The sequence below is a fragment of the Dromiciops gliroides genome, chromosome 4 (genome assembly GCF_019393635.1).
Source record: "Dromiciops gliroides isolate mDroGli1 chromosome 4, mDroGli1.pri, whole genome shotgun sequence".
NCBI lineage: Eukaryota > Metazoa > Chordata > Mammalia > Microbiotheria > Microbiotheriidae > Dromiciops > Dromiciops gliroides.
In genome coordinates, this window is record NC_057864.1 from 233,089,425 (window position 1) to 233,104,176 (window position 14,752).

At 43.2% G+C, this 14,752-nt stretch overlaps 1 protein-coding gene across 1 annotated transcript; it reads left to right on the forward strand.

Moving 5' to 3' along the window:
- Positions 1-63: 63 nt before the first annotated feature.
- Positions 64-14,617, forward strand: SPAG7 (sperm associated antigen 7). The gene is made up of 8 exons (XM_044003947.1): positions 64-222; positions 347-465; positions 12,305-12,372; positions 12,600-12,688; positions 13,329-13,413; positions 13,551-13,640; positions 13,735-13,891; positions 14,096-14,617. The coding sequence occupies exons 2-8, from the start codon at positions 381-383 to the stop codon at positions 14,203-14,205; spliced, it is 684 nt and encodes a 227-aa protein (XP_043859882.1). The 5' UTR covers positions 64-222; positions 347-380; the 3' UTR covers positions 14,206-14,617.
- Positions 14,618-14,752: the final 135 nt, after the last annotated feature.

The following is a 14,752-nucleotide window of genomic DNA, read 5'->3' on the forward strand; positions in this document are numbered from 1 at the left end:
GTAACTTACGATCTGGGGGGTTTGGGGGGCGCAGCTGCCAGGGTGCCCCCCAGGAAAAAGGGACGGGAGCTGGCTTCAGAAACCAGGAGAGGGGGAAGGAGTGCCGACCAATGGGCAGGAGAATGATGCAGCCTTGAGCATCTACATCGTCGCTGCCCGAGGTCCTCAGAGAAATCGGAGCCCAGGCAACCTTTGCTCTGGTCCCTCCTTCCCCTTTAATAGGTAGGGCTATTCAACTGGGAGAAGGACTGGGCCGGGGGGGGGGGGGGGGGGGGCGGGGAAGGAGAGATGATTTTCCGCCTCCGACAGCCTACTCTCTTAAAGGCATTTCGTCCTTCCCTTTAAGGCGGCAGTGCCGCCCTCGCTTAGTCTCTTCCAAGATGGCGGACCTACTGGGCTCTATCCTGAGCTCGATGGAGAAGCCGCCCAGCGTCGGTGACCAAGAGACCCGCCGCAAGGCCCGAGGTAAGGAGCCCCAATACGCACCCTGCTCCTGGCTTACAGAAGTCCACTCCCTACTCCTGGCTTAGAGCCCCCTTAACTCTGAAGACCCCCCCCCCCGTTGGGCCCATCGGCGCCCCCTTGAATCCTCCATCGGAGGTCAGCTCCGTCAGTCAGCGGAAGGAGGGCGGCAATTGGACCCGTGCTTGTTTCTAGGCCTAGCACCTTTTTCTTATCCTTCCCCTCCGCCGTCCTTGATTCCTATTAGTAGAAACACCCGCTTGTCTCTCTTCCCCCTCCCAAATGTCGAGCTTCGATTGGCTAGCCGTGAACCAGGCCACACCCATCCCCTTTGTCCCTGCCCTGAGCTCCAATTGGTTGGATGGACCTATTCTTCCTCTCTTTGCCTCAGTCCGTCAATCAAACCAGTTTTAATTGAGCGCTTCCTGTGTTCTTGTTACTATGCTGTGCTCTGGGACTAGAAAGACTTAGAAAAAACAAACACTACCCTCTCGTACCTTCCATTCTAAAGCGGAGGCTCTTTAAAAGCAAATGTAAATACATACAGAAAATAGGGGATAGGGAGCCCACTTCAGGGGAAGGATGCACCTGGGTGGAAGTCCCTTCTCTGACTTAACGCTGAAAGTATGCCTTTGGGCCAGGGCCTTAAAATGCCCCAGGCGACCAGGTTCTTAGCTTCTGTTTCCTCCTCCGTAAAAGGGTATGTTAATACCATCTGCCTGACCAGCTTTTCTTGAAGATCAAATGACACAACACAAATAAATTCTAAATGCTAGCTGTTGGTTGCAGAGGTGCCGACCTAACATAGGTACAGGGAGATCCTCCCCCGGAAGTCCCCTACCATAGAATTCATAGATTTGTCCCTATTCTCAAATAACAAAATTGTTAGAGAGGGAATGGCATTAGCAGTTTGGAGGATCAGAATCAGCCCTGTAGAGAGCGGAGGTTGATTTTCTGAAGAAAGGGACTCTGAGGCTGAGGAGGGAGTGTGCTGCAAGAGTGGGGTCACCTGGTGCAAATGGAGAGATTGTAGAGATAACACTATTCTTGAGGAGCAGAGAGAAAGAAGGCCAGTGTGACTGGATTAGAGAGTCCATTATCTTTCCCACCCTAAACCCTCTCCTCTTTCAAACTTCCTTATTACTGCTCAAGACACCATCATCCTCTCAGTGTCTCAGGCTGACAACCTAGGTGTCATCCTCACTATCTCTGTTATGGTCCACCTCACCCCCCCACTCCCCATCCAATCTGTTGCCCAAGGTCTGTCTATTTTACCTATCTCTCAAATATTTCTCCTCTGTCCTGCCATCACTCTAGTGCACCTCGCCTCTGTACTATCGCTTGTGGGTCTACCTGCTACAAAGTTTCTCCACTTTACCCCCCATTCAGCCTCCAAAGTGATTTTACTCAAGTGCCAGTCCAAACATGTTATCCTCCTGCTCAATAAACTCCAGTGGTTTCTCCATTACCTCCTAGATCAAATACAAAATCCTCTGTCTTTGATCACAAGACAGAGGATTTAAGACAGAGGATTTTGTATTTTAACCCTGCCCTTTTCAGTCTTCTTATACCTTACACCCCACCATATACTTTTCAGTACACTCCACTTCTGAGCTCTGAGAATTTTTCTCTGGCTGTCTCCTATCCCCGGAATGCTTTTCTTCCTCATCTCTGCTTGGAAGCTTCTCAGACTTCCTTTAATTCCCACTCAAAATCCCATCTTCTACAGTAAGTCTTTCTCAACCCCTCAATTCTAGTGCCTTCCATTTCTTATCTCCTATTTATACTGTTTGTAGTTTATTTTTACTTTTTTTTTGCTTGTCTCCCTCACTATATTGTGAGTTCCAGCACTTAGAACAGAACACAGTAGGACCCTAATAAATTCTTAGTGACTTTTTAGAAGAATAGGAATAATATATACAATGATACTGGAGGAAAAAAGACCATATTTTATATCATAGGGAGCAACTGGAGTTTGAGTAGGAGAGTGAGATGATCAAATATGGGCATAAGGAAAATCACTGTGACAGCTGTATGGAGTAAGGAAAGATAAGATAAGGGGTCTAATTAGGCTGTTGAGTCAGTAGTTATGTGAATAGAAAGGTTTTAGATTCAAAAGAAGTTGGGGAGATAGAAATGGCAAGATTTGGAAACAGACTGGATATGTATTGTGAAGGGGTCAGGGATGAAACTAAGAGAAATACTGAAAGATTGTTTCCTCTCCAGAAACTGCAAAATCTGGGGAAAAGTTGGGTTTGGGGGTGGGGATGGGGAAAGATGAGTTGTGTTTTGAACATGTTAAATTTGAAATTTCTCCAGGACATCCAGTATGTCCAATATTGTTTGTATGTCCAATAGGCAGAATTAGTCATGTGGGACAGAAGTCCAGGGTAGAGACAGGGGGTGGATATATATCTGTAGAAAGAAGATAATTAAACCAATGGGAGTTGGAGCTCACTAAGAGAGAGCACTCACAATTCGATGTGGTTATAGAGATCAAAGATCTTAGAAATGGAAAGGACCTTATAAGAAAGCTTCTTAAACTGTGGGTTGCCATCCTATATGGGATTGAGGAACTGAATGTGAGGCTTGGGGAAAAGTTGGCAGTAAATGTTTGATACAAATACTTATACAAAGTATACAAATACTTATTTTATATACCTATATACCCTGGGGTCGTGTAAAAATTTCTTGGGAGAAAAGGAGTCTTCAGTGGAAAAAGTTAATGAAGCCCTGCCTTAGAGGACTCAGAGTCCAATCCCCTCATTTTACAGCTAAGGAAAGGTTGAGCAATTTATCCAGGGCAATACAGCTGCTAGTAAGTAGTCTGAGGTGAAATTTGAACCCACCACCACAAGACCAGGGCCCTATGACACCTGACTCTGGAAGTATGCTTCTGGGAACACATCATCCACAACAATGAATCGAAGAGATCAAGAAAAATGAAAAAAGGAGAAAATGTCACTAGATGTGTGATGACTGAAAAAGGTTGAGGGCAGAGAAGGCAGAGGCAATGAATGAATGGATGGAGCTTTTTCTGAGAGTTTGGCTGAGTAAGAGAGGAAAGATAGATGAAAGCTGCGGGGAGGGGAGGGAACCTGCAGCCCGGTAGACCAGGATGATAACCGATTGTGGGTGATCTGCCGAAGACGGAAGGGGGAGGGGATCGGCCTCCACCGGAGAAGGGCTGCCTCATTCGAGCCTGGGGGAAAGGAGAGAGTGGGAGACTAAGAGGGGTTCGGAGTGAAGACAGGGAGAGAGGAAGTGGCTCACAGGCCCTGGGAAGCCTTCAGATTCCCCGGTAATGCTAGAGGCCTGGCCCTCCCGCTTGTGAAGTTGAGGAATTGGGGAGTGGCCTGTGAGCAGCCTCCACACTAGGGAAGGTTAGGACTTTGTGGCTGCTGACGGAACCTTTAGGCCCCAACTCTTCTTCCTTTCCTTTTTAGGTCCTGCCTGTCCAGAAATGGAGCAATCCTATTGGCTCTCTCCTGGGGTCCATCCATTTGAATTAAGCTCTGTTTTCCCCGCCCTTTGCTGCCGTGGCTCCTATTGGCCCAAGTCCCTGCTTGGCCACCTATCAGTGACTACCTTGCCTTTTTTTTCCCCACTCTTGGACAAGACTCCGCCTTGTCCTCTGCTGTGCCCCTTTTGAGGTTTTTGGCAAGGAAGTGATCGACTGGTGCTTTTTACCTACAGCATCTTTGTGGGGAGCTTTCCTTGGAACATGCAGTCAAGCAGCTAGTGCTTGTTGAATATCATGAGGGGTAAAAGGATCCCCAGCCTGTCAGTGTTGCATGGGACACTCATTAACTCCCCCTGGCTGCTTAGCTGGGCCGGGCTGGGCGTGGGCAGCACCATCGCAGTGCCCTCTGGGCTTCCCATACCTCTCAACTGACTATACCGAGCTGGACTCTCGCCATCCCAGGGCACTCCTTTAACTTTCTCTCCCCAACGTCACCCTCACACAAGAAGAAATAGAAGCTGTTCACCAGCTACCCACATTGTGCCTCTTTCTCTGCTCTGGCTCCATCTTTGGAAGAAAAGGGGCCCTTAACTTTGCCAGGGCCAACTCTCCTATCTGTGTATCCTTTACCCCACTACTCCAGTTTTCTCCAGGAGCTTACCCCATCAATCACTCTTGATCTCTTCTCACCTCTCCTACTGGTTCCTTTTCTGCTACCTACAAATAAATGTGCAAACACTTTCATTTCTTCCCTGAAGAAATCCTTATTTTTCTCCTGCCTTCCAGTCGAGCTGTTGACCTTTTAGCCCTTTGCATTCTGCCTTTAGACTCCACCAGTCAACTGAAAATTTTCTGAGGATAACTATATCTCGGTTCTTGACTTCCCTTTGGCTTTTTGACAGTTAATTATTCTGATATTAATGATTACCTTGGCTTCTGTGACACTGTTCTCCCTTGGTTTTCCTCTGATCTGTTTGATTTTTATTTCTACATGTAGGTGTCCCTCGAGACTCCGTCATGAACCTTTTTTCTCTCCTCTCTCCTCTTTGGTGATTTAATCTACTCCTATGTGTTCAATTATCACTTCTGTGCATATGACTATATGATCTATGTATCCAGTGCTAATCTGCATCTCCAGTTGCCTCTTGGACCTTTCCACCTGGATGTACAACTGCCGCTTTAAAAAAGTCAGCACATCCCAAGCTGAATTGATTTTTCTTCCCTAAACCCTCTCCCAAACTGCCCTTTTTCAGTTGAGAAACACTATCCTCCCAGTCAACTAGGTTTGAAACATAATAATAACTGTGTTTGACTCTTCTATTTCAGGCTCCACATACAAATGATCTCTTGCATCCATCCCCATGACTACTCACACTATTACTGTCCTAGTTTAGATCCTCATCATCTCTCAGCTAAAGTTTTGTAATAACCCCCAGATTCAGTTGGCACACCATCCAGTCACCCAGATTCATAACTTTGGCTTTATTCTTACTCTTTCCTCTTCCTCAAACCCTTGTCCAGTTTTTATTGATTCTACTTTCCTAACTTTCCTGGAGTCTATCCTCTTATCTCTGCTTCTTATCCGGACTATTACAATAGCTTCCTAATTGGACTCCTGGCATCCAATCTCTCTTTCTCAGATACAACTTCCATACCACTACTAAAATTATTTCATTTTCTGCAGCTTTTTCTTGCCTCTAGGATGAAATACAAATTCCCTTAACTAGGCATTTGACGCTCTTCTCTGTCTTGCACAGTGCCTGGCACATGATAGACTCTCTCTTTTTTTTTTTTGGTCCGGGCAATGAGGGTAAAGCGATTTGCCCAAGGTCACACAACTAGCGTCAGGTATCTGAGGCCAAATTTGAACTTGGGTCCTCCTGAATACAGAGCTAGTGCTTTATCCACTGTACTACCTAGCTGCCCCATGATAGACTTTTTTTGTTTGTTTGTTTTTGTTTTTGTTTTTTTGGCAGGGCAAGGAGGGTTAAGTGACTTGCCCAGGGTCACACAGCTAGTAAGTGTCAAATGTCTGAGACTGGATCTGAACTCAGGTCTTCCTGAATCAAGGGCTTTATCCACTGTGCCACCTAGCTGCTCCCATGATAGACTTTTTTTTTCCATATAAATATTTTATTATTTTCCAGTTACATTTAGAGATAGTTTTCAACATTTGTTTTTATAATATTTCTGGTTTCAAATTTTTCTCCCTCCCTCTCCCCTCCCCAAGATAGCAAGTAATCTGATATAGGTTATATATGTACAATTACAATAAACATATTTCTGCATTAGACATGTTATGAAAAAAGAATCAGAGCAAAAAGGGAAAACCTCAGAAAAGAAAAACAACAACAAAAAAACAATAGAAATAGTATGGTTTGATCTGCATCCAGATTCAACAGTTCTTTTTTTTTTTTCTGGATTTGGAGAGCATTTTCCATCATGAGTCCTTTGGAACTATCTTGGACCATTGTATTGCTGAGAAGAATCAAGTCCCCATGATAGACTCTTTTTTTTTTTTTGGTGATGCAATTGGGGTTAAGTGACTTGCCCAGGGTCACACAGCTAGTAAGTATTAAGTGTCTGAGGCTGGATTTGAACTCAGGTACTCCTGACTCCAGGGCCAGTGCTCTATCCACTGCACCACCTAGCTGCCCCTGCCCTAGACTCTTTTTTTTTTTTTTTTTTAGTGAGGCAGTGAGGGTTAAGTGACTTGCCCAGGGTCACACAGCTAGTAAGTGTGTAAAGTGTTTGAGGCCGGATTTGAACTCAGGTACTCCTGACTTCAGGGCCGGTGCTCTATCCACTGTGCCACCTAGCTGCCCCAATTGGGGTTAAGTGACTTGCCCAGGGTCACGCAGCTAGTAATTGTTAAGTGTCTGAGGCCGAATTTGAACTCAGATCCTTCTGAATCCAGGGCCGGTGCTCTATCCACTGCACCACCTAGCTGCCCCCCCTGCCCTAGACTCTTAATAAATACTTGTCAATTCCATCTATACTGACCCAATGACTATTCCCTAAAATTGACAGCTGTTTACTTTCCTTCCTCCCTCCCCCCCAACCTGGAATGCATTCTCTGCCTACTTATCTCTGAGAATCCTTGGTTTACTTCTAGGCTTAGTTCTTGTGCCACCCCTTACAAGAGCCCTTTCTCCCTAATTTGTTATGTTCTCTACCTCCTCAAATAATTATGTATATCCACATCTTTATTTTATTTCCCTGGTAAAATATAAACTCACTGAGGGCAGAGATTGTTTTCCTTTTCCCAGGCCTAGTACAATGTCCTCCACATAATTGTTCAGTCATGTTCGACTCTTCAAGACCCCCTTTTGGGGTTTTCTTGGCAAAACTACTGGAGTGGTTTGTCATTTCCTTCTCCAGCTCATTTTATAGATAAGCAAACTAAGTTAAATGATTTACCTAGGGTCACACAGATAATAAGTGTCTGATTCTGAATTTGAACTTAGGTCTTCCTGACTCCAGGCCCAGCAGTCTATCTACTTTATCACCTAGCTGCCTACAAATAGACACCTAATAAATGCTCCTAGCATTGGATTAGTTTCCCTGATCCTATTCTCTCCAACCTATCCTTCATTTCCTCAGCTTTAACTTAAAGGAATTGTCATTTCAGTGGTGTGGGTACATCTTTTGCACAGTTACCAAAATAATCTTCCTAAGGCAAATGTTTAAATCTGTTGCTTCCTTACTCATTAAAATTCTCTAGGGGTATCCTGCTGCCTATAGGATAAAATACAAACTCCTCAGCCTGAGAGTTAAGACCTTTCACAAGCTAGTTTCAGCATACTTTTCCATTCTTATTTGAATATTATTCCCTTTTATGCACTGTATGTTCCAGCCAAACTTGACTACCTGATTTTGATCTGCCTTCTTCCATCCCTATTCTTTCAAAAAAGCTGTGATTTTGTGACTTGAGTTAGAAAGTTGTCCTAACCTGTGTTATTTCACAACCCTGAACCCACAGCAGCGTCAAAGGAGTCCGTTATATGGGGCCATATAAAACTGTTGGTACATCACTTACAACCTTGTTCTTACAGAAATAACTTCCATATAATACTAAAGTTTTCCCTAAAGTCATGTTTTCCTGGAGCTGATTCATTCAGGCAGCTTGAGAATATGGTACTACAGAGCTAGAAGAGACATCATGCTACAGACCAACCTACTCATTTTATATAGAAGGAAGCAGAAGCTTGGAGAGGCATCTCAAAGGCCTCTCAAACTCAGCATGTCTAAAAGAGAACTCAGTATCTTTCTTCCAAAATCACCCCTCTTCTAAACTCTAATTCTGTTAAAGGTACCAATTTATAACCTTGGTGTTATGCCCAATTCTTCATTTTCCTTACCTAACATTTGCCAAATCTTGGTTCCTTCTCTCTCTTTCTCTCTTTTTTTTTTTTGTGGGGCGGTGAGGGTTAAGTGACTTGTCCAGGGTTACACAGCTAGTAAGTGTCAAGTGTCTGAGGCCGAATTTGAACTCAGGTCCTCCTGAATCCAGGGCCAGTTCTTTATCTACTGCACTACCTACCTGCCCCCAACCAATTCCTTCTCTCTACTCACAGAATGCATTTAGGATTACATTGTCTCTTATTCCCAACCCCATGGCCCTCTGTTGTCTTTTGAATTAAATATAAGCTCCTCTGTTTAGTTTCTAAAGCCCTTCACAATGTGGCCCTGATCTATGTTTCCAAACTCATTGTATATTACTCCTCTTCCTGTACCGTGTGATCCACCCAAACTGGTCTTCTCCAGTCTCCTTGCTTTTGCATTGACCATCCCTCATTCTAGAACATACAACCCCTACCACCTCATAAAACCCTTCTCATCCTTCAACATGAAGCTCAAGTACCATTTTCTACACGAAGTCTTTTTATGATGTCCCATTCCTTAGTGCTATTCCTTCCTTACTATGTGTTATCTCTCATGGTAGAATATGGGACGGATTGTTTCATTCTTTATGTATCTTAATACATATTTGTTGAGCAATTGTTTGTCCAAGATTATACATCTGGTTAGTGGCAGAGCCAGGACTAGAATTTAGGTCTCCTGACTTCTGAATTCAGATTCTTTCTACCACTTTCTGGAGTGAAAGTTTAACTGAAAAAAGTAGAGATGAACACTGAACCATGAGGAACACAAATTTAGAATGCTAGAGAAGCAAGAGTAGCTAGCAAAGGAGCCTGGAATCTAATCATTCTTTCCTTTGTCCTGTTTATCCCCAAAGGATCATGATAATTTCCCTTGTAGACATCTGTACTCGAGGTTCTTCTCAAAGAAAGAAGATAAGATGCCAAGCTGACTCCTTATAGATCAAAAAAGACAACTTCTCCCAAAAGACTTCTCCAAATAGATTGTGAGGTCTTAGAGGACATGAACTATGTATAGTAATAATAGTAATAGTAGTTATGTAGCACTTCACATACCTTAGTATGTGAAGAATTTTACAAATATCTCATTTCATTCTTATAACAACTCTGAGAGATGAGTGCTCTTACTATCCTGATTTTATAGATGAGGAAACTGAAACAAATGGAGGCTAAGTGACTTTTCATGGCCTACACAGCTGGAAAGTGTTTGAGGCAAGATTCAAACTCAAGTCTTCCAGGTTCAAGTCCTGTGCGCAATCCATTGTCTTAGACTTCTCTTCTTTCTATCACAGGTTCATAACACCGTGTCTTACATGTAGTAAAGTTCAACTATGTATTTGCTTTACACCTTTCACTTCTAATGTCATTCTTCTGCCCAAAAAACCCTTAGTAGTTCTTTTTTACCCAACAAGGAAAACTGAATTTCTGAAATTCAGAACCTCAGATTTTCCTTACTCTAAATTTCAACCAAATTGTACTACTCATTGTGTTCCATATATATTTCACACTTTCCCACTGCTTTATCTTTTCTTAAGCTGTTTCCTATACCCAGAACACTCGTTTCTCCACACATACACGTGCTTCCTCCTATTGAATTCCTACCTAACCAGTTCAAATGTCACCTCCTCCATGGAGCTTCTCCTAATCCTTACAGTTCACATGATCATAGATTTAGAATTGTAAGGACCCTGAAACGTTATCTTATCCAACCCTGTCCTTTTATAATTGAGAAAACTGGGACCTAGAAAAGCTAAGTGATTTACCCAAAATTGGTAATAACACACCCAAGAGCTTGCACAACATCTTTGTTTTTACTTCTCTAATGTACTTAAATATGTAATATTGGGTATTGTAGGTACTTAATTATATTATATTATGATAATAATAATGAAGAGGAAGGAATAGAGAGCTGGCCTTGGAGTCAGGAAGACCTGGGTCATTCCCATCATGGCTGTGTGACTCTGGGCAAGTCACTGAACCTCTCAGTGCCCCCAGACAACTTTAAATTGCAGTGCAGGTGCCAATCCCAACATTGGTAAATGAAGTTTCCTCCACAGGAGGAAATGTGAGGAGGTCCTCATATACCAATGGAATCACAGATCCAGTCCAAAAGATAATAGTAATAATAAAAGCACTTTATATACAAACAACTTTGAGAATTAAGTACCACAGGTATTATCTTTACTTTGTAAATAAGGAAACTGAAGTGACTTAGAATCATAGGATCAAGGTACTATTTATTTAGTTGAATCTTTTCATTTTACAGTTGAAGAAACTAAGGCCTACAGATGTGAAGCAATTTGCTTGAGATCCAGTGATTTTTAAATGCACAGAATTTTTTTGTTTGTTTGTTTTTGTTTTTTGTGAGGCAATTGGGGTTAAGTGACTTGCCCAGGGTCACACAGCTAGTAAGTGTTAAGTGTCTGAGGCCGGATTTGAACTCAGGTACTCCTGACTCCAGGGCTGGTGCTCTATCCACTATGCCATCTAGCTGCCCCCAATGCACAGAATTTGAACTCCAATTTCCCTCTTTCCATTATATTGCTATAGTTCATATCCCCAGCCTTCTCACCTCATTACATATTAGGCTTCTTCACCCACTGTATACAAGTCAGCCTCAACAAGAGTTGAGTTACCTGAACTCACCATTTCATCTCTCACTAGTAAGTCAAATGGATCTTTTCCTTATCTTGGTCTCTCAGAATCCTTATTTCCTTCAAGGCTTAACCAAGCTGCCACCTCCTCCAGACATCCTTCCTAAATTAGTTTACATTTACTTAATTCTGTACATGTTGAATCCCCCCAGTAGAATGTAAGGTCCTGCAGAGGAGGGAGTTTTGTTTTTAGCTTTGCCTTCTTCACATATATCTTACCTTGCACACAGTAGGTATTTAGTCAATATTTATTGAATTGAATATCCCCAATGGTGGATGAACACATATCAGATTTTTGTCAGTTGGATAGCCTTTCCCTAAAAGAGAGATTCTTAACTTTTTTGTGGTGTCCTGGACCCCTTTGGCAGTCTAGTGAAACCTATGGACTCCTCAGAATAATGTCTGTCACACCTACAATCATAATTGAAGGAAATACATTTCAGGTAGAAGTTACTGAAAAGAAAAATATCATGTGTTTCTCCCCCCCCCCCCCATTGGACTGTTGAAATCTATCCATTACCCCTTCAATCCCTGCCCTAAAACACAGAATTAGAGAGTCTTAGCAGTGAAACTCCTAGAACACTAGAGAAGACAGCAGAAGCTGTAAAGTCAATCCCTTACCTGAACAAGAATCTCTAAAGTATAACAAATAGTTACTCAACCTTTGCTGGAACACCTGTGTGAGGAGGCTACTACCTCCCAAGGCATATCTCTCTCTCTCACACACACACACACACACACACACACACACACACACTCTCTCACTCTCTCAAGAGTGAATGTTTAAAAAAAATTAATTTAAAATTAATTAAAAATTTTTTTTAAAAAAGTGAATGTTGAAAAATTACAAAGGACAAGCATATCCTCAAAAGAAGAAAAGAGAAGATACCTCCTCCCACTTCCACCTCTTCCTAGGGAACAGGAGCATTGCATTTATTATCAGATTTTAAAAATTTGTATTTGTTGGTTTTATTGACTTTTTCTCCCCTCTTCTTCCTCTTTTTCTTTTTTTTCTTTAAAAATATTTCATATTATATGAGATGACTTTCTAGGAGGTTATTGGGAGGGGATGCAAGGGGAAATTTAGTTGGTTTAAAAGCAAAAATATCATTAAAATTTATTTAAGATTACTGTTTCTTTTATAGCTCATCTCAAGCACCTACCATCTACATGAAGCCTTTCCCTCCAAATCATCTTGTATCTATTTTGAATATACCAAAAATGTACATGCTTTCTCTCCCTATAGAATTTAAGCTCCTTAAAGGCAAGGATCGTCTTACTATTATCTTTGAATCTCCAGCACTTGTTCATTGATTGCTCAGGACTTCCTTTCTTACTTGTAGAACAGGCTGCTTGTCTGAAGAAATTGCAGGAGCAGGAGAAGCGGCAGAAAGTGGAATTTCGAAAGCGGGTATGTGTGTCAAAAGGGAGAGACAGTGAATTTTGGGAGAAACTCCTTAAATTACAGAATTGGGAGGTTGGGTTGATTTTCTAGGAAAGGAGGAACATAGAAGAACATTGGGTATGGAGAGAGGCAGTAGACCTGGAAGTGTAGCTGGTTCCATCTGAGTGCAGTAGGGTGGGAGTGGAGAGGAACACCCCCATCTTACGGCTTCTCTCTTTCCACTTCTTCCCAAGATGGAGAAAGAGGTATCAGATTTCATCCAGGACAGTGGTCAGACCAAGAGAAAGTTCCAGCCAATGAACAAGATTGAGAGGAGTATATTGTGAGTGAAGGGGCTGAGAGAATAGGGGTGGAGGTGGAGAAGTGGGGCAGCACACTTGGGGAGGCAGTCATGGTCAAAGGTTTAGGTTTGGAGTCAGAAGGCCTGATTCAAATCACTTGTCAACTTTGTGACCGTGGGCAAGTCCCTTTAATTTTCAGACCTTCAGTTTCTCCATTTGTTTTTTTTTTGGGGGGGAGGGGGGTTGTGGGGCAGTGAGGGTTAAGTGACTTGCCTAGGGTCACACAGCTAGTAAGTGTCAAGTGTCTGAGGTCAGATTTGAACTTAGATCCTCCTGAATTCAGACCTGGTGCTTTATCCACTGAGCCACCTAGCTGCCCCCAGTTTCTCCATTTGTAAAATGATTAGAATTATGAGCTTCAAATGAGAAATGTGTGAGATGAATTGTAAACAATAAAACTCTCTATAAATGGGAGATTATTATTGCAATTATCATTAGAGATTAGGGTAAGGGTGGGAAGAAATGGCAGGGGGATAAAGAATCCTTTAGGAGGGGATCACAAACCCTCTTGGGCCCTCTGCTATTTTCACCCTTCCTAAAAGAGAGATTCTTAACTTTTTTTGGTGTCCTGAACCCCTTTGGCAGTGCACACTCCCACTCTCTCTCTGTTCTTCAACACAGACATGATGTTGTGGAGGTGGCTGGCCTGACATCCTTCTCCTTTGGGGAGGATGATGAATGTCGATACGTCATGATCTTCAAGAAGGTGAGAAAGACATGTTTCTTTTCTCTCCTAATTCTCTAGTCTATTAGTCCTTTTCCCAAGGGGGTCAGGGGACAGACCCATTTGGATCAAGGTGGAACCTATAGGACCCTGATTACATAATTTCTTTCACTCCTAAGGAGTTTGCGCCCTCCGATGAAGAGCTTGACTCATACCGCCGTGGGGAGGAGTGGGATCCACAGCAGGCAGAGGAAAAAAGGAGACTTAAGGTAAAATAAGTGCCTCCAACCTCTGCTTTCCATAGGGAATCTAGTAGCCAGACCTTTAATCCCAAACTCCGCTTCCTCCCACTCTCACCTTTAGGAGCTAGCCCAGTGGCAAGAGGAAGAAGCTGCCCAGCAGGGCCCTGCTGTCGTGAGCCCTGTGAGTGACTACAAGGACAAATATAGTCATCTCATTGGGAAAGGGGCAGCCAAGGATGCTGCCCACATGCTACAGGCTAACAAGACCTATGGCTGTGGTAAGAGGATGGGGATCGATGGTGGACAGAGATAAAGGGGGTGATGTGAGGGAGAAACAAGGGGAAGAGGAAAGAGATTTGGATTCAAGGGTGAACTAGGGCTCTGGATATCTTGGTCTTTAAGGGCAATGGTGGCAGGATGGAAAACTGAGTACTAAGAGAATTCTTAGTCCCTTCACATCCCTCCTTTACTCCCATTCCTAGTTCCAGTAGCAAATAAGAGGGACACACGCTCCATTGAGGAGGCCATGAATGAGATCCGTGCCAAGAAACGCCTTCGACAGAGTGGAGAGGAAGGGACTCCAAGCTCCTAGGTCCTTTGTCTTTCCATCTCCTCCCCTTACAATCCCTGCTGTGGCTTTGGAAAGGGGGAAGGCGGACATGGATGAAGTTGCAGGCACTACAATGCCACCTTGTTTTGACTTCTGATGACCATGCCAGGGGTTGGCCTCTGACCCCACAATGGAGCCATTAGGATGGAGAGATGGGTATGGAGGCTCTCCTACAGTGATCTGGTCTGAGTGGGTGTAGATTTTTTAAATGTTGGATATATGGAGTAGTTGAGTGAATCTCCTTCCAGTTTTCCCCAAAAGATGTGTGACAGTATGAAAGAATGAGTATTTAATCTATATTACCCTCCCTTTTCCTTGGGTGGAGGGGAAGGGGGTGTTTTCTTCCCTCAAGACTAAAGGTAACTTTATGCTCAATAAACACCTTTTGACCCCATGTGCTGGTTTGTGCATGGGGCAAACCAGATATCTAAATCCTTGCTGGGAGTGACTTGAGTGTGAAGAATGGTATGGACCCTGGGACAAGGTTTGCTTTTGGGGGAGGGTCAGACCCTAGAATTAGAATTTTTAG

Coding starts and splice junctions, on each gene's coding strand:
- SPAG7 (XM_044003947.1), top strand. CDS start 381: ATGGCGGACCTACTGGGCTCTATCCTGAGCTCGATGGAGAAGCCGCCC. Junction 12,689..13,328: donor AAGATTGAGAGGAGTATATT/GTGAGTGAAGGG, acceptor TCTTCAACACAG/ACATGATGTTGTGGAGGTGG. Junction 13,641..13,734: donor AGGAAAAAAGGAGACTTAAG/GTAAAATAAGTG, acceptor TCTCACCTTTAG/GAGCTAGCCCAGTGGCAAGA.